This window comes from Aquarana catesbeiana, linkage group LG02 (genome assembly GCF_042186555.1).
Source record: "Aquarana catesbeiana isolate 2022-GZ linkage group LG02, ASM4218655v1, whole genome shotgun sequence".
NCBI lineage: Eukaryota > Metazoa > Chordata > Amphibia > Anura > Ranidae > Aquarana > Aquarana catesbeiana.
In genome coordinates, this window is record NC_133325.1 from 275,466,053 (window position 1) to 275,485,648 (window position 19,596).

At 41.7% G+C, this 19,596-nt stretch overlaps 1 protein-coding gene across 3 annotated transcripts in view; it reads right to left on the reverse strand.

Moving 5' to 3' along the window:
* CLYBL (citramalyl-CoA lyase) overlaps positions 1 to 19,596 on the reverse strand; it is a 576,732-nt gene that overhangs the window by 59,714 nt on the left and 497,422 nt on the right. For all 3 annotated transcript variants that reach the window (XM_073614445.1, XM_073614447.1, XM_073614444.1), the window contains one exon: positions 8,516 to 8,683. In XM_073614445.1, the coding sequence (XP_073470546.1) occupies positions 8,516 to 8,683 (168 nt within the window). The remainder of the gene's footprint in view (positions 1 to 8,515; positions 8,684 to 19,596) is intronic.

A 19,596-nucleotide genomic window follows, 5' to 3' on the forward strand; every position in this document is an offset into this window, starting at 1 on the left:
TAGATGGTGTGAAGGGCAAATAGACCCCTAATGTTTCCAAAAAGAGTATCTGTCCCCTGCCCAATGCTATCACATAAGGGTTTACTAACCCCTTCGAAAAGCAATTACGTAAAAAAAAAAAAAAAAAAAAAAAAATCAAATATATATATATATATATATATATAAAAATGGCCAAAACCCCCGTTTCCCGGCACACCTGCACAAATGCAAGCCCATACGTGTATGTAAACCACGGTCGTACCACACATGTGACATATCGCTGCGAACGCCAGAGTGAGAACAATAATTCAAGTACAAGAGCTCCTAGTTAACTCTAAATTGATAAGCTGTAACGGCTTTTAAAGCGTCACCTATGGTGATTTTTGGGCACCATAGTTTTTGTCGATATCGTAGGTGCACGCAATTTTAAAACATGGAATGTTAGGTATCTATATACTCAATGCAACCTCATCTTTTCTATTTTAACCAAAAATGGGTATTATATGGTGTGGTTTTGCACTAAACCTCATTTTATTATATTTTTTCCAGAAAATTTGCATTTAATAAACAGTTGCGCAAGTATCACGTGAAACAAAAATTTGCAACTATCACCTTTTTTTTTTCTACAGGGCCACTGCTTTCAGAAAATATATAATATTCTGTGGGTTTATGTAATTTTATTGCCAAAAATTCGGATTTTTACATGTATGCGACACAGAAAAAAAATTGCTCTGTAGCCGAACTGGATATATTGTGCTTGCGATTAAATTTTTGTTATATGGCACCATTGGGTTTACTTTATTCTACCCGTAATTTTACATTAAGACTTTGGAGAACCATTAAGGGAAGGGCTGGAATTGCCCAGGATGGAGGAGCATAGGCGTGCGCACAGGGTGTGCCGGGTGTGCCCAGGCACACCCTAATGACCCTGTGCACATTAGTGTTATCGCTCTGTGTAGGAGCAGAAACAGGGAAAAGATCTCCCTCTTACCGGCTCTGCCATAAGAGAAGTATTTATGCTCTTCTCTTTCACTGTGTCGGCAGGGAAATCAATGTGCCAGGGTCATATATATGTAGACACCCGCACACGCATGTGTGTTTGAGCTTAAGGGTGCACACCCTAATGCAATAGGCTGCGCACACCTATGTGGAGGAGGCAAATACCACTTATGTGAATGGCTCTCTACCCTCTGTAAAGTGCTGTAAGACATAGGGGTACTATTTAAAAAGGGGAATACATGAATTAATTAAATAGATCCATCAAGATTTCCGTGCTCACTGCAGGTCATGTGGAGCAGAGCAGCTTCGCAAGAGTTTTTCCCCTTGCATGTGGAACGGTGTTCTTGTATCCTATCTACCACCAGAGAAGCTACAGCAGCTTTCCTAATACAAGAATAATCTGTATATGTATTACTTATCATTATTACAACTTCAGTTTGGACATAAAACTTCTGTTTAATGGAATGTTTTATGTTTTATTAATTTAGAAAGATTGTGAACCAAAGAAAAATCACAAGCATGATGATTATATTAGCCTTGGAGCATGCATAGTTTATGCATTAGTATTTAGTTTATGCATGTATGAATATTTTTCTAGACAGTACAACCCACACCGATATCCCCTATGATGACATGACTATGTGAAACTTTGTTATTTAATGTAATTTGTTAAATAGGTCTTAAGATACTATTAGGATATTATTAAGATATTAGGAGCCATTAATACAGAATTCATGTTCTCAACCCTTTAATTATTATGGTGGTGGGATCCTGTCTTTGTTTCAGCTAGTCAGGAGTCTTTTTTTTTTCCTATCACCAAAGTATTTGTTTTTAGGAGTAAAACAGTTGTTTCACTACTATTATATATTATTTATTTGTTACCACAATCTTTTACAGAAATACACCAAAAGTATACATAAAACAATGTCTGGCTTCGAAAGTACAAAAAAAAAAAAAAAAAAAAAAAAGCAGGCCAGCTATTGTATTCTGACAGCTGGCACTCGTGGCTGTCAAAAAGTCCAAATAGGCGCTGTTCAGCTGACAGTTTTTCCCCTGGCTCCTTTGACAAAAATCTACTAAACAATCAACTCTTTTCTTGACAGGTGGTGTCGACAGAGGTACCCATGGCTCGAATTTTGGCCAATTCTGCAGAAATTCAGCAGGACGAATGGGCATTTAGTCTACACTACTTTGCTACAAAATGGTGCAAAATCATCATTAGATGTGTGCTGCTGTCTTGTTTGTTTATAGCTTACATTTGTATACAATAAAGTTAAATAAGTTAAAGTTCTAAAAAAGTAACTAAAGTTTAAATAACACTGAGTGGTCTTGAGTTGTACTTTAATTTCGTCATAGAAATCAGTACAATGACAGATATATAACATGCATATTTGCTTTTTTGTAGTCCAGATCACTTTACAAATAGTTACCCAACAGCATAATGTAAGAGATTCATGTTGACAGAGAAGCCTGAGGTTCATTATTTAAAAAAAAAATACATTTTAGTAGTAGGAATAACTGAAGCTGAATTCTGAACAGATATAAGAAAATACACTTATCAAATATAATTCAGTAATGTTATGCAGAGATCTGCTGCCCTCTATTGTCTGGATTTGTGAATACCTGTGATCTTAGTGCTGCTTCACACTAGTGCAATTTCTGATGCGACTTGAGTTGCACAGAATCGTATGTCAAGGAAAATCACATTATATTCAATGGTGGCTATAATCATCAATGCCACTCAGTATGATGCGATTTTGAAAAAGGCCCCTGTGCTACTTTGGTATCAAATACAGTGCGACTTGGCACATAGAAAATGCAAACAAGCAGCCAAGTCGCATCAAATTCACAGTACATAATCACACTGAAAATCGCAGAAAAATCACATCATAGTAGTGTGAACCGAGCCTTAATATTACACAGATAATTACGTATGCAAATCCTGTCTCTGGGAGACTAGGCTAAAAAAAAACCCAGAGAGGTTTTTAGATACCACGTGTCCACACATACAGGAGCTGCTGCTGCATTTTATCAAGGCCATAATCAGTGACTATTAGGTAATTGTTCCTATGTTTTGGCGGTTTACCTGTGGCTGCCCATACCCTCTCGATTTGAATAACAGACAAGTCTCTGTCCTATTGTTATCTTACATGCACAGTGCCAGATATCTAGGTCTGTGCTATAGTATATACAGTATCTCATAAAAGTGAGTACACCACTCACATTTTTGTAAATATTTTATTATATCTTTTCATGTGACAACACTGAAGAAATTACACTTTGCTACAATGTAAAGTAGTGAGTGTACAGCTTCTATAACAGTGTCAATTTGCTGTCCCCTCAAAAAAACTCAGCGCACAGCTATTAATGTCTAAACCGCTGCCAACAAAAGTGAGTACACCCCTAAATGAAAATGTCCAAATTGGGCCCAATTAGCCATTTTCCATCCCCGTTGTCATGTGACTCATTAGTGTTACAAGGTCTCAGGTGTGAATGGGGAGCAGGTGTGTTAAATTTGGTGTTATCGCTCTCACTCTCTCATACTGGTCACTGAAAGTTCAACATGGCACCTCATGGCAAAGAACTCTGTAAAGATCTGAAAGAAAGAATTGCTACTCGACATAAAGATGGTCTAGGCTATAAGAAGATTACCAAGACCCTGAAACTGAGCTGCAGCCATGTGGTCAAGACCATACAGCAGTTTAGCAGGACAGTTCCCCTCAGAACAGGCCTCGCCATGTTCGACCAAAGAAGTTGAGTGCACGTGCTCAGCGTCATATCCAGCGGTTGTCTTTGGGAAATAGACGTATGAGTATTGCCAGCATTACTGCAGAGGTTGAAGGGGTGGAGGGTCAACCTGTCAGTGCTCAGACCATATGCCGCACACTGCATTAAATTGGTCTGCATTGCTGTCATCCCAGAAGGAAGCCTCTTCTAAAGATGATGCACAAGAAAGTCTGCAGTTTGCTGAAGACAAGCAGACTAAGGACATGGATTACTGGAACCATGTTCTGTGGTCTAATAAGACCAAGATAAACTTATTTGGTTCAGATGGTGTCAAGCGTGTGTGGCAGCAACCAGGTGAAGAGTACAAAGACAAGTGTGTATTGCCTACAGTCAAGCATGGTGGTGGAAGTGTCATGGTCTGGGGCTACATGAGTGCTGCCAGCACTGGGGAGCTACAGTTCATTGAGAGAACCATGAATGCCAAAATGTACTGTGACATACTGAAGCAGAGCAGGATCCCCTCCCTTCGGAGACTGGTCCAACATGATAATGACCCAAAACACACCTCCAAGACGACCACTGGCTTGCTAAAGAAGCTGAGGGTAAAGGTGATGGACTTGCCAAGCATGTCTCCAGACCTAAACCCTATTGGGCATCTGTGGGGCATCATCAAATGAAAGGTGGAGGAGCGCAAGACCTCTAACATCCACCAGCTCCGCGATGTCGTCATGAAGGCGTGGAGGAGGACTTCAGTGGCAACCTGCAAAGCTCTGGTGAACTCCATGCCCAAGAGGGTTAAGGCAATGCTGGAAAATAATCGTGGCCACACAAAATATTGACACTTTGGGCCCAATTTGGACATTTTCACTTAGGGGTTTACTCACTTTTGTTGCCAGCGGTTTAGACATTAATGGCTGTGTGTTGAGTTATTGTGAGGAGACAGCAAATTTACACTGTTATACAAGCTGTACACTCACTACTTTACATTGTAACAAAGTGTAATTTCTTCACTGTTTTTGTCACATGATAATAAATAATAAAATATTTACAAAAATGTGAGGGGTGTACTCACTTTTGTGAGATATTGTATGTAGTGGTCACCTTCCAGTATGTTAGCAGGTGAAAGAGTTTATATGCAATGATAGTTATTTTAGTTATCTTGTCCCTTCTGGTCTGGGATTTTATAGCTAGTTTTAGCTCAGGGCTCAATAATCAGCATAGGCTACAGCCAGGTTAGACATCCAATGGCCCAGTAGATAGAGGTCTGGTTGCATGTCAGATTAGACATTACTAGGGACAAAGAAGGAGAGTAGACAAGCTGATCCTGAGTTCCAGTATCACACCACAGTTTCTGCTGGTGAGAAGCTATGTTCCAGATCGGTTGGACAATGGTTGGAGAGTCTCCCCATCATCGCTGACTCTGTCTTCAGCTCTTCGACACCAAGTCAGATGCTGCCTACTGATCATCCTCAGGGGCCCCTGCAACTGGACTTTCCTGCAACATTCATCTGGAAGTATCTCTGTTAATAACTATATATTATATACCCAGGTACATGTGCACAATTTCACCAGGACTCCTGTCGGGCCCTTTGTGGATATTACCTGTTTGTACATTGGATGTATGTACTGTTGATTATAGAAAGCTTACTATCTTCCCATACTGGTAGGTACATTTGGAGATCAAAGTAGGAATAACAGTAGTATGGAGGAGCAATATAATCAAGAGCAGTATCTTCAACCTGCTCCTAAAGGGCATAACCGACTTCTAGATGCAACGTTAGACGTATCCTGAACCTTCCTACAGGTTAATGTAAAAAAAGAACCTGTATCAGCTAGCTATTCTAACAGGGTGGACAATGATAGTGTGCACATACTAGACTGAGGAACCCAAGATGATAAGGGTGGACTATTGCGCATTTCCTGTCCAAGCACTCCTGGTGGAGACAGGAACTGCGAGGGCAGCGGAATGGCACAGGTGCTAGCAAGCTGGAGCAGTGAATTTGAGCTTTGAAATACATGAATCCTCTCAGTGGCAGTATAGAGTCAGGTCGCAAGCTATGCTCGGCAGCAGCCAGAAAGATGGGTGCAGAATCACAATCAAGTTCAGGGTCAGGAACAAGGAAAAGTCGGCTGGCGGTGAGGTACAAAGTCAGGAGGCAGAAGTGTGGTCAGAGGTTCAAGCCAGGGTTGATAACCCAGAGCCCAGACATAACAGGCAAGAGTGATCCAAAGAGAGGTGTGAGGCATAGCTGAGTCAGTAACAAGGTAAGCAGTCCAGGAACAATCCAGCAATGAGGCTAGGCAGATCTCAGGTTTAAATAGGCTGCCGGGTTGCCAGAATCTGTGGGCAGCTGCTGCACGGGAGTTAGCACTTGCTGTATGAGATTCCTAACAGTTAGTGAACACCCTAGTGATAATACAAGTGGTACTTTAGCCAAACTGACTGAAATGTTAGCACAGGGTTTACATGCAGCACATTACAGGAAGTTAAAAGTGTTTCCTGGTAATGTCCCTGCGCCACATGGAGAAGAAAGTTTTGGAGTTTGTAAAAAGCACACTCCTCAATGTCTAGTCTTGTTCTGAAGAGGGCAAGAGACAGTGTGCCACTGAAAGTCTGCAGCCCCCAGCTGTGGAAATAATCCACCTGTACCAAGTCACTCATGAGGAAGTAAGTACAGCTGACTACATACGGGTACTGTCTTACCTCTTTGAGCCACTGTATTTCACACTGTTATACTTCCATTAGCCGTGGACCAGTCAGTAAGAGGCTTGCTACCTCATCATCCTCTTACACAGCTCCTCAAAATGATGTTACCTGACTGAATTTCTTTTTTTCCATGACTTAATGAGGTTAGTGAATAAACACGAGGCATGAGTACATAAATAACACAGGTGATTTATGTACAGCCATGGTGATACTGGTCACTAATTGTAAAGCAGTATATAGTGATTTCCATAAGCTTGAAGGAGGTCATATAGTTGCTTCTGAGCACATTGATATGCACAGGTGGCAGTTTTTGACAAGTCCTAGGAAAACAAAAATTAAAAAAAATCACGATGCCCACCGCCACCACTGATCCGAAGAAAAAATAAAAATAATGTCCGCTCCAGACAAAAGCTCCTGCCCCCTGACAGCTCCTTCGCCTCCCGCTGCTAAATAAAGTAAGGGCAGGGCCACTTGGCGACATCTCTGGGTGGCCCCGCACCTTGGTCTTTAGTGGCAGGAGGCAGCAAAGCTGTCAGATGGTGAGAGAAGCGGTGGCAGCGGGCATCATGATGGATCTACACCGGGAGACATCTTTTTATTTTATTTTTCAATAAAGGACATGTCAAAAACTGCCTCCTGTGTTTTTTGAGCGGGAGGTCGCTTGCTCGTACCCCCCCCTCTCCTGACCGAAAGGAGGTGAGGTAAATCTTCAAAGTCTTGGAAGAGTTCCAGCCTCTGCTTTATGCCTCCCCTGCTCAGCACTACAGTTCCTGCCGCCGAACCCCAGGCCACTATTGTGTTCTATAGTGACAGGAACTATGATGTTAAATGGGGGACAAGCTGCCTAAAAGTGTTGAATAACAGTGGTGCCCTGAGCTCTTCAAACGAGTGAAAATCTACTTTTGCCATCCACACATAAGTGACACATAAGGATAAAGCTTCTTCTTCAACAAAGTGCTTTTACTTTTAGCTTTTAAGCTGGCCATAAGCTGTTAATTTTTTTTTTTTTTTACAGATTTCACCATTAACAATATACAGCATTGATGGATGAATCTCCCACCGCAGCTATTTTATTCTGACAGCCGCTGGTACTGATTGGATGCTTGGATTGACCGATGATTTTTCCACCTGAATCCTTCAATTGTTAGGTGGCAGAGGGCTGACAGCTCCACCTACTATGCGAATTCTTGATGAATCGGCTAAACTTCATACAGTACATGGCCAGCTTTAAGCTGAAGTATCACACTTAAATTAGGTAAGGCTAAATAAGGTTAAAATCTAAATGTTTCATATGTAAATCTGCACAATTATGTAAGAGTGATTTTTCAGTTTTTTTCAGAGAAGTTATTTGCAATAACATACAATTTTTCAGGACAAGCTTTCGGGCTATGCCCCCTTCTACCCTGAAAGCTTGTCCTGAAAAATATTGTATGTTAGTGCAAATAAAAAAAGTATCACGGACAGTACTCAATTTTCTCTGTCACAATTGCACTAATATGGCTACAATCACATCAGGTTTTTTTCAAAAGCCAAAATGTGAATGATTCACTGCTCTTTACTGTATGTAATACATGTTCTTGAAGGATCACTGTGAGGTTACGTGTGTGTGTGTGTGTGTTTGTGTGTTTGTGTGTGTGTTTGTGTGTGTGTGTGTGTGTGTGTGTGTGTGTGTGTGTGGGGGGGGGCGCACTTCTCTGGCGCTAATCCTGCTTGTTCATGCAGCATATGCAACAATTTTAGCTCTGACAGCAACTCCTCCTGATTCTTAAATGTGTCACAGAGCTTACCAAAGTGTCTTGTTTGCATTTTAACAGTGGTAAAGCATGAGTCAAATTGAAGTACAAGTTCTAGACAGGTACATGAATCATGCTGCACCACTTTTACAACTAATGAGAGACATTTTTGCAAAATCTGTCTATGCCAGTCTTTATGAATTCCAGGGGTGGTTTTCATATTTAACAAATGAACAATCCCCTAATATGATTCTTAGGAAGCCCCATTTTACTTTGGCTTGCTATTCCACTATTACTGTTATCCCCACAAGTCATTAAACAATGGAAATACTGTAGTTGTTATTTCAATATAATTATAAGGAATACATACCAGAAAACCCCATCAGGGCTCCTTCCCTTGCCTGTCTCTGAAGTCCTTCTCCATCCTTGTAGTCTATGTAAACAAGATCAATGGCTTGCAGTCCAAATGCTTTGGCAACAACAATAATCTTCTGCCTGGCATACAGAACATCATGAGTGTCTTTGCTGCTTGTTGCACCTTTAAAATATGGATATGCAAGCATTAAGGATCAGCATCAAATATACTTTACTTGGAAGGTACATTTTATCATACACAACACTAATCTCAAAATAGCTGATGTGATAAAAGTAAGCAAATTTCAGTCAACCTTGAAAAAAACTGATTTCAAATGGATTTACAAAATACACAAGCATACATTTTGGCTATTCTGTATTTTTGACATTCATAATGGTTGATAATACTCATCTCACATGTACCTGACATATCATAGCTAAATGTCTATGAGTGAGCTCTCCATCATCACAAACATAACAAATTAGGACTAAAGTATAGTTCGAAATACAGTATTTATGACACCAATTGAGAAGAATCAGCAGGTGCTTTGGATAATACGCCCAGTGTGTGTTTGCAGGGCGCACATTTTAATCCATCATTTCTATATACCGATCAACATATGTCTCTGATTCCCCACAATCAGTAATTTCACAGAAAACAAGGCAAGCAGCAGCAAAATACAAGTAATAAATAGAATGAGTGACATCCTAGCATTGTTCACTTAATTGGCATTAATGTAACAAGAAAACATCATTAGGTATTATGTTTGACAACTGGAGTAAGATGGAGGAACTAACTTGAAACTATTTGCACATATGAACTGAAAGTAATATTGTTTTGTATAATGAAACAGTGTAGACAGTGGTGGCCAACAGGGCTGACATGGGTAAAATCAAGATGAATGGGAGGGATAATGGTAATAATTTTTCATGCCCTTTTATAACAGGATACTCCCACCAACATTTTTCAATTAAGAAATTACTATCTAAGCATTGGCATATTGTTAAAAACGATGGCATATTGGGACCTGTACTTCCTGATAGACCCCAGGTTGTTTTCAGAGGGGTTCCCTCAATTAAATCATTTGTGGGCCCTAGTGTCTGTGACCCTCCCACTACTAAACCCATGTTTTTCCAAAATCTAGTGGGTTACTATAGATGCAAGAGTTGTGCAGTTTGCTCTATTAATGCCGTTAAAGACAGGAAGGTTAGTCACTTTCATTCTACTAGCACTTCCCATGATTTTCCAATAAAATATTTTATTACTTGTTCTACTGTTAACGTTGTGTATCTTCTGACCTGCCCTTGTGGGCTGCAGTATGTGGGACGTACTGTGCGACCCCTGCAAGTCTGAATCAACGAGCATATTAGGAATATCAGGAGAGGCTTTAAGGGCCATCCAGTTTCTAAACATTATTTAGATGTACATTGGCAGAACCCCAAGGGAACCTCGTTTGTTGGTATCGATAGATTAAAATTACCATGGAGAGGGGGACCTGAATGACGTGCCATCTCCAAGTTAGAAATGGAGTGGATTTACAAAATCAGATGCCTTAGACCTCTGGGGTTAAACGTAGATATTGAGATTAATGCGTTTATTGATAATGCCTAAGATATGACTAATCTTTTTCCTCCCTCTCTTTTGCATGATTATATTATATATTATATATTTTTAATGTTTGTTCCTTGTATAGTTTTCAATGTTGCGAGGAGAACACCAGGGTGATATGATGTCATCCACCAAACATACGTTAAAAATTTTTTCACCGTGATCAATATGGTGTATGAATTTTTTTTAAAAATATTTTTAACATTTTAATTAATATTCTTTTAATTTTAATACATTTTTTTAATTATCATTTTTAATCATCCTTTTGATATATTCATTCATACATGTATACACATTTTCCTTTATGTATATATATTTCAGCTGGTTTTGCAATTTGCGGTCGCAGACCTGCTTTTAACAACATCATTATTATTTTAGTATTTTCTCATTTATGGAGCATCTACGTTCTGCACCTTGCAGTATGTATTTGGGCTTTTTTGTTATTCTCTTTTGGACTTACACACATTGGATGTTAGACCAGTAGTGTCAGTTTATACACATCCTTTGTGTTCGTTTTCTCCTTGTTTTTAATACAGATTCTTCCCTCGTCTTTTTCCATTTTTGTTTTTGTACATAATCTTTCCTTCATGGTGAACATCATGTCGTGGCTTGGTGTTCTCCTGCGCAGTACTAGCGTGGATTATGTAACGGCACCCAGGCGAAAATGAGGTCTGGTTGCCATATAATACTATAAAGGTGATGGTTCAGTGCGTCGCCCGTGCCCCTTTTGAAGACGTCATTTATGCCGAAACATGTAGAGCGTGGCTACGCACTATACGCCATCACGTTTTAGCCCCATGCTTGTGTTTGTACACGGGTGTTCGCTACTATTTTTAATTGCCGGCTTTTTAAACATGTTTTTATGGTGAAGATATGTTCCCCGCCCGTTTGAAGGCTTACTTTTTCATACTAGACTATTGGAGTTTTCTGCAATTTTTGCACTCACGGCCCTTTGGACCAGTGAGTGTTTCCCCTTAGATTGACACTCCGGATTTGTTCGCCCCTGGGACGTCACAGACATTTGAGGATCCAGACATGGGAGTCCATCTGTCCCCGGCGAGGGCTGTATCTGCCTGTGCATATGACCTTGCACTAAAGATGGTCCACCGGTTCCGGTAAGAGCATAATCTTATTGTCATCTGGATTGACCTTCAGCTTGGATGTTTCCTTGACATTTCCTTCTTCCCCTCCCCTCTCATGCGGGTTAAGGTGGATGAATTTCGGATGTGTGACCCTTCCTCACTGAATTTGCCCGCTTTCATCAAGCTTTCTTCGTTTTGTCTATGTATGGACTTTATCATGTATTTTTAAAGCAGCTCATGAACTTCAATTATTGTTGATAATTTTTGTCACGTATTATGTATGATCACTGATTTATGTCACTTTATTGCAAGCGCACTTATATATTCTTTCAAGTTTTCACTGCATTGATATTTGTGGTTTTTGTTGCAGCTGCAGCCCCTTTTTACTATGTTTGCTTTTTAGCACGTTTTTTTCTTGTATATTTTATATAAATGCATTAAGCTACATCATGTATTCTTGCACATAGCGTGAGGATAAGACCCCTTTTACATGGGAGATCTAGTTGGGTGCCCCTGTCAGTTTTTCAGGCGGACCTGATCGGACGGTCCATTCACTCCTATGCACTGGAGGATGTAAACAGACTTGTGCCCATTTACATCTACCTGCCTTCAATCCGCTAAAAGAAAACTTAAGAGGATCCCGTACTCTACCATCTAGGTGGATCGGATTGGAGGGCAGTTGGGTGTAAATGGACAGTGGAGTCTGTTTATTCTAGGCAGTCCATAGAGCAGAGCGGGGTGTGTCCTTGTCTGCTCTGCAGAAACTGAGCGAACACGGACCTGTCATCTGCCCGCTCTACTCTGACCGGTAAGGGATCATGAGACTGATTCCCTGCTGATCAAAATGGAGTCTTCCCCATGTGAAAGGGCCTAAAGCAGCTCTCTGTGATCTCACCATGACTATAAAAACTATCCATGGGACAATACTGTAACCAGGAACTACACATATGTTTTACCACTACTAATGTTACGCTCACTCCTGCAGATCCTGAATATAGAAAAATAAATGGCTAAATACTGCTATGAGATCCTGATTCCCCAATATAGATCTTTATATCACTAGAGGGGTCACCAGCAGGAGGAATGAGGTCCTGATTTTCCTATATATATTTTTATATCACTAGATCCCTAGCTGGGTGGTAAAAGTGCAGCTCAACAATGTGGTTTTACTGCTCTCCAACCTCACATGTGAATGAGCCCTAAGGGCTCATTCACGCAGGTAACCTGTACCCACACTCTTTTCAAATTAGAACTTGCAGCAGTGTTTGTAAAGCTGCTGTAACCCATAGCATAACATATGCTGTCTGTACACAGCTCCAGCCACATAAACCACTGATTCACACTTGTAGAAGCCACAGTTTCCCATGCACATACAGAGCTTTATCTATTAACTTTTAGATTTAAGGTATTTCTGTAAATTATGTTGTGTCAGTGTTCGCTAATAATTATTTTTTTGTGTTTTCTACAAAAATATTTTTAATTTTTCTAATGGTGGGCCCTGTCAGGTACGCTGTATGGGGCCCTGTGATTTCTAACAGCAGCCCTGGTGGCAAAGCTTACTGTACTGACATCAGAGAACAATGAGCTGATCTAGATAGATCTCCTGTCCATATGCCCGCTGGATGGCAGTTTTTGGGAGGAAACAATGGATTAAACAAGTTATAAAACCTATTTAAATCGTTACTGGCACTGGCTGTGCTGTGCTCTTCCTTCCCTCTATTCTGTTATTTGAAAAAAAATCAGTAAGCTTGGCAGAGCAGATCTAGCAAGTTTAAAGAGCACTTTGCAGCTCTAATACCTATAGACAGCCTTAGGTTTAGGGAAAGGCTTATCACTCTGAAATCGGCAAACTACATATATGTTTGAACACCAAAAGCAGGTAACAGGTTGTGGCTCATTATGCCAAAATAGAATTATACCTACAATGGAGGACATTATACTAAGCAAGAAAGCTCAAAAAGACTACTCACGTCTACAGAACAGTCAATGACTTAAAGCAATCCTAACCTTGGCCAAACCAACACTGAACCTATGGTCCTCTTAGTTCTCTGCTATGAATATGAATGAGGATCATCCTTTCTGCCCAGATGAGTGGCAAGATTTTGGGGCTCAGCTGACTGCTTGGAACACTCAATAGGCAACATAGTAACAAGAATTTGTTACTATTTTCCACTTAAATAAATTAATTTATTGATATGACAGCATGGGAAATAGACTGTGGAGTCTCCTGATATCTCATAGCCCAGGACCTATAATGAGATGTTCCTGAGATTACAATGATGCTGGACTCAGCCCCTGATTAAGGTGTAGGGGGCCTTTGCTCTCAACTTTAAACCCTGTAAGGGTTTTTCAAGGAGAATGAGACCTAGTGTGCGACTGATAAAAACAGAGGATTCACAGGGGTAGATTTACTAAAACTTGAAATGTCAAAATCTGGTCCAGCTGTGCATGGTAGAAAATCAGCTTCTAATGTCAGCTCGCTCAATTAAGCTTTGATATTGTTACATAATAAGGCCCCTCTCAGACAGAGGGGAATCCATCCAAGCGAATTTGACTGCTCAGCGGGGGATCTGTCTGCTGATCCCCACTGAGCAGGCAGATGACAGGTCCGTGTCTGCTCCGCTATGCAGAGTGGATATGGACACAGCTCGCTTTTCTCTATGGATGGAAACTGCCTGTCCTTCTCCATCAGATTGTCATCCAATCCGCCAGACGGATGGGGAACTATCCCCATCCATTTGTTTTTAGCAGACCAGATTAGATCGGATTCCAGTGGGTGTCAGCGGACATATGTCCACTGACATCCATCGCCCCATAGAAAAAAATGGGTGGTCTGAGTGGGTCCGCCTGACAAATGGACAGGCGGACCCAATCGGTCCGCTGGTGTGAAAGGGGCCTTAGTCTGATTGAAAACAGAAACAAGTCCATCTAGTTCAACCAATAAAAAAGGGAAATAAAAATAATAATAAAAAAATTATACAATCCTACAGTCCTTTCAGAAATAAAAAAATGATAATTGGCATGTGCGTATGTATTCACCCCCTTTGTTATGAAGACCATAAAAAGCTCTGGTGCAACCAATTACCTTCAGAAGTTACATAATTAGTGAAATGATGTCCACCTGTGTGCAATCTAAGTGTCACCTGATCTGTCATTACATATACACACCTTTTTGAAAGGCCCCAGAGGCTGCAACACTTAAGCAAGAGGCACTACTAACCAAACACTGCCATGAAGACCAAGGAACTCTGGGACAAGGGGGATAAGGGACAATGTTGCTGAGAAGTACAAATCAGGTTTAGGTTATAAAAAAATATCCAAATCTTTGATGATCCCTAAGAGCACCATCAAATCTGTCATAACCAAATGGAAAGAACATGGCACAACAGCAAACCTGCCAAGAGACGACTGCACACCAAAACTCACGAACCGGGCAAGGAGGGCATTAATCAGAGAGGACGCACAGAGACCTAAGGTATCCCTGGAGGAGCTGCAGAGTTCCACAGCAGAGACTAGAGTATCTGTACATAGGATGACAATAAGCCGTACGCTCCATAGAGTTGGGTTTTATAGCAGAGTGGCCAGAAGAAAGCCATTGCTTTCAGTAAAAAACAAAATGACACGTTTTGAGTTTGTGAAAAGGCATGTGGGAGACTCCCAAAATATATGAAGGAAGGTGCTCTGGTCTGATGAGACTAAAATTTAACTTTTTGGCCATCACAGAAAACGCTATGTCTGGCGCAAACCCAACACATTAAATCACCCAAAGAACACCATCCCCACAGTGAAACATGGTGGTGGCAGCATCACACTTTGGGGAGGTTTTTCAGCAGTTGGGACTGGGAAACTGGTCAGAGTTGAGGGAAAGATGGATGGTGCTAAATACAGGGATATTCTTGAGCAAAACCTGTACCTATCACGTACCTGAGCGGAGACTAAAATGACAAGGGTGGCCTCTCTTGTATCTCCAGCCCAGGCCCCACTGGAAGTGAAACAGAGGGCGCCAAGGGACAGGAGGAACATGAGTGCTTGCAGATGTAGGTCAGGGAACTTGCAGCAGGAGATGCGATTCCAAGGCAGCAGGAGAATCATCAGATCTGGAACTATAGCCACGCACAGCAGTTTAGCTTAGGTTAAGGAAGCACTCCACTTGCGCTGCAGGGCCAGGGTGTTTGGCTGTTCAGAGCCAGGTCAGCAACCAAGGGAACACACATGAGGTAAACAGGACACAGGGAAAGCTGAAGACCAGTCAGCATAGAGCACAGGCAGAAGCATCCTTAAAAAGCCCATCTGGTGCCAAGAAACATTGTGTGCACGCCCGTTCATGTGCACATCTTCATGCGCATTCCTGTTGGCCGTTCTGTGAACATTCATTCTGACATGCACATTTCTATTAGCCAAATGTCTTCTGACGTGCACATTTCTATTAGCCAAACATCTTCTTACATGCACATTTCTATTAGCCAAACGACTGGTTGGTATTCTCTGACAGTACCACTCTGTGTGTGATTTGAGGCTAGGATGGAGTTCACCTTCCAGCAGGACAATGACCCCAAACACACTGCTAAAGCATCACTTGAGTGGTTTAAGGGGAAACATGTAAATGTGTTGGAATGACCTAGTCAAAGCCCAGACCTCAATCCAATAGAAAATCTGTGGTCAGACTTAAAGATTGCTGTCCACAAGTGCAAACCATCTAACTTGAAGGAGCAGGAGCAGTTTTGCAAGGAGAAATGGGCAAAAATCCCAGTGGCAAGCTCATAGAGACTTATCCAAAGTGACTTGTAGCTGTGATAGCTCTACAAAGTATTGACTTTAGGGGGTGAATAGTTATGCACATTGACTTTTACTGTTATTTTTTCCTATTTGTTGTTTGCTTCACAATAAAAAAAAATCTTCAAAGTGGGCATCTTCTGTATATTAAATGATGCAAATCCTCAAACAATCCATGTTAATTCCAGGTTGTGTGGCAACAAAACATGAAAAATGCCTAGCGTGTGAATACTTTAGCAAGGCACTGCATATACACAATCCTATACCCAAAGCTGATCCAGAGCAAGGCAAAAAAAAAAAAACAGCAAAGCATGATCAAATTTGCTCCAGCAGGGGAACAATTTCCTTCCTGATCCCCCAAGAGGCAATCAGTTACTGTATTCCCTGGATCAACTTTACCTATAAATAGCATGGAATGACAATAAAAACTGGAAGCTGATTGGTTTCTATGCAAAGCTGCAACAGATTTTGCACTCTCCAGTATTAGGAAATCTCACCCATTGTTAAATAGGTAAGGGTTTACAGGATTCATTTACATAGGGTATCTAAAGAACCTTGAAATTTGCATACAAATTGCCAATTGGGAGGTAAGGAAAAGCTTGGTGCCTTTAAGCACCAAGCTGATTTTTTGACAGGGATAACACAATTTTCGTTGGGTGCCTAGCTGAAGCGCAGAGCTGATGCAGAGAAAAATATAGCCTATCATCAGTATTATAGGGGCATGGTCACAGCCCAACAGCTACTGTATGTGGCATCTAACCCTTTTTGTCTGATGTGCTGGTATGATTTAGTCATCTGGTAAGGGCAAGCCATATTTTTATTTTCGGTTTTCCAAAAAACAAAAGTTTAGCAGACTGGTGATATTCAGGGATATCCACTGACCATGAATCTGCCAGATCAATCATCAATTATTACCTCCAACTAAAATAAGTAAACCACGGAATGATCCTAAAACAAACCTAGTCAAACATCCAGGCCTGCTGTTCCTCCAGGGCAATATATTAAACATATCCCTGCTCTGAAATTACACTGCTTGATGTTTAAACACAATGTAAAGAAAGGTTATAAGAAATAAGACATTAAAAGCAAAAAAAAAACAAAAAAAAAGAAATGCACCCATGTTGTATTTGTTTGTTCATTTTTGCATTGGAGCCTGCAAAGCTTTGCAACCACAATCAGTGGATAGCTGGTATAAGGCTCAGGTTCCTGCAGAGTACTCCTCCAGTGTAGTTTTTCCATTCAAAGATTCCTGTGAATGAATTACATAGGAATCTATGAATGCAGCTGTGCATGGGCAGAGCCATGCACAGCTGATCCAAATTCAATGATGACAGCAGCTGGCAGGGAGAAGAACCCCCCCCCCGTATTATGTAAGGAGGGGGGCCAGTGTACTCTAACCATGTTTCACCCTAAATACTGGTTAGGGATGGGTGAACAGTTTGGCCCAAGCATGAGTTTGGGTTAAACATTGGCTGTTTGCCCGTTCGACGAACACTGAATTATCGGGGTGTTTGACCGTTTGTTCGACCTGCCGAATGACCACAATGCACTGCACAGCCACACAGTGCATTGGAAGCCATGATTGGCTGAAGCAATGAAAGCTTTGCCCAATCAGGGCAAAGAGCACTGTCAGAGCCATGATTGGAGAAAGTAATGATGACTCTATATAATCATGGCTCCTTTCTCTTAGTCCTGCCCCACACTATAATAGTATTCTTTTAATAGCGGCCATTTGTAGTGTGATATCGACATGTAGAGAGATAAGAATGGGGCTCTGTTCAGTGCTACTAGAGAGTTAGTTTGCTATAGCAGCCCTCAAATTTTCCACTCGCCTCCAGTGGAAAATGAGGGCTGGCGAGCGTGGGCTTCCTCCGAGGCGGGGGGGGGGGCGAGCACCGCCGGCAGGTGGGGTTGAATGGGAGCCATCTCCCAGCGATCGGCCCAGGGAAGAGAGAGGAGAGGAGCGGGCCGCATGAGGAACATTGCTGTAACAGCTTTCATTAGATTTGCCGAGTGTTCCCCACACTCATTGTCACACACAGCTCTGCCTCCTGGCCCCGATACTTTGATACACAGATCACCCGTCCAATGCCAGAATGTGTGACGTGTATCAAGGTACAAGGGCCAGGAGGCGGGGCTGTGACGGCGAGTGGCGGGAACACACGGCAATTCAAATGAAAGCTGTTACAGCAATGTTCCTCGGCGCTCTGATGATCCGGCCAGCAATCCTCTTCCTCTCCACAGGTAGGCTGCATTGATGGACACAGGTAGGGTACATTGATGGACACAGGTAGGGTGCATTGATGGACACAAGTAGGGTGCATTGATGGACACAGGTAGGGTGCATTAATGGACACAAGTAGGGTGCATTGATGGACACAGTTAGGCTGCATTAATGGGCACAGTTAGGCTGCATTAATGGGCACAGTTAGGCTGCACTGATGGTCACAGGTAGGCTGCATTGATGGACACAGGTAGGCTGCATTGTTAGACACAGGTAGGCTGCATTGTTGGGCATAGGTAGGCTGCACTGTTAGGCACAGTTGAAGCAGCATTAATGGACACAGGTAGGTTTGCAATGTTGGGCACAGGTAGGCTGCATTGTTGGGCACAGGTGAAGTGGCACTGATGGACACAGGTAGGCTGCATTGTTGGGCACAGGTAAAGCTGCATTGATGGACACAGGTAGGCTGCATTGTTTGGCACAGGTGAGGCTGCAATGATAAGCACAGGTGAGGCTTTACTGATGGGCACTGATAAAATTGTTATTATTTATTTTTGTAACTTAATTCAGCATGTGGAATTAGGGGCGGGGCAGGGTAGGGGTTGGGTGGGGCAACTGGTGGTGAGTAACCCTTCAGGCGTGGCTAGTAGCTCAGTGCTATACTGATTCTATCGTAAGTGTAGAATATCAGTTTAGTGATATAGTTTAGTCTAGTGAATCTAGTGATAGTTCAGTCAGTGTGAGTGTAGTGACCATTCATTTTTACATTAGTGTCACTTTAGTGTGAATCTAGTGATAGTTCAGTCAGTGTGAGTGTAGTGACCATTCATTTTTACATTAGTGTCAGGGAAGTTTTACTGCAGTATAGTTTAGTGCGTTAGTGCATGTTTAACGCAGTATATTTCTGCGCGTTACTGAACGTGTAACGCAGTATTATTTCAGTGTGTTACGTGCCATTTAATGCATATTTCAGTGCATTATTGCACTTTTAACGCAGTATATTTCAGTGCGTTACATGCCATTTAACGCAGTAAGAATGGGCTCCCTCATGCTTCAAAGTCTGCAAAAGTGTGGCATAAAGGAGAAGGATCACTATTGGTTGGCAACCCTCCTTGACCACCGTTACAAGGGGAAAGTCTCAGAATTCATCCCCACAGAGGGCACAGAAGATGAAACCTCTTGAGGACACCTTAAAGAGGAGTTTATCTAATGCTTTTCCCGACTCTGGTAGGTTACAGTGTCATGGAAAATTTCGTTTTGAAGCTTCTGTTGGTCGAGAGAGGAGCGGTGGAGAAAGATGCATTTCTCAATTTTTTTAGTCCTCGCCTACCAAGGGCTGTCAACTTCTACATCTGATCGGCAGCGTCTGCATCATATAGTGGACGATTATCTAGGGGTGAAAACAGAGA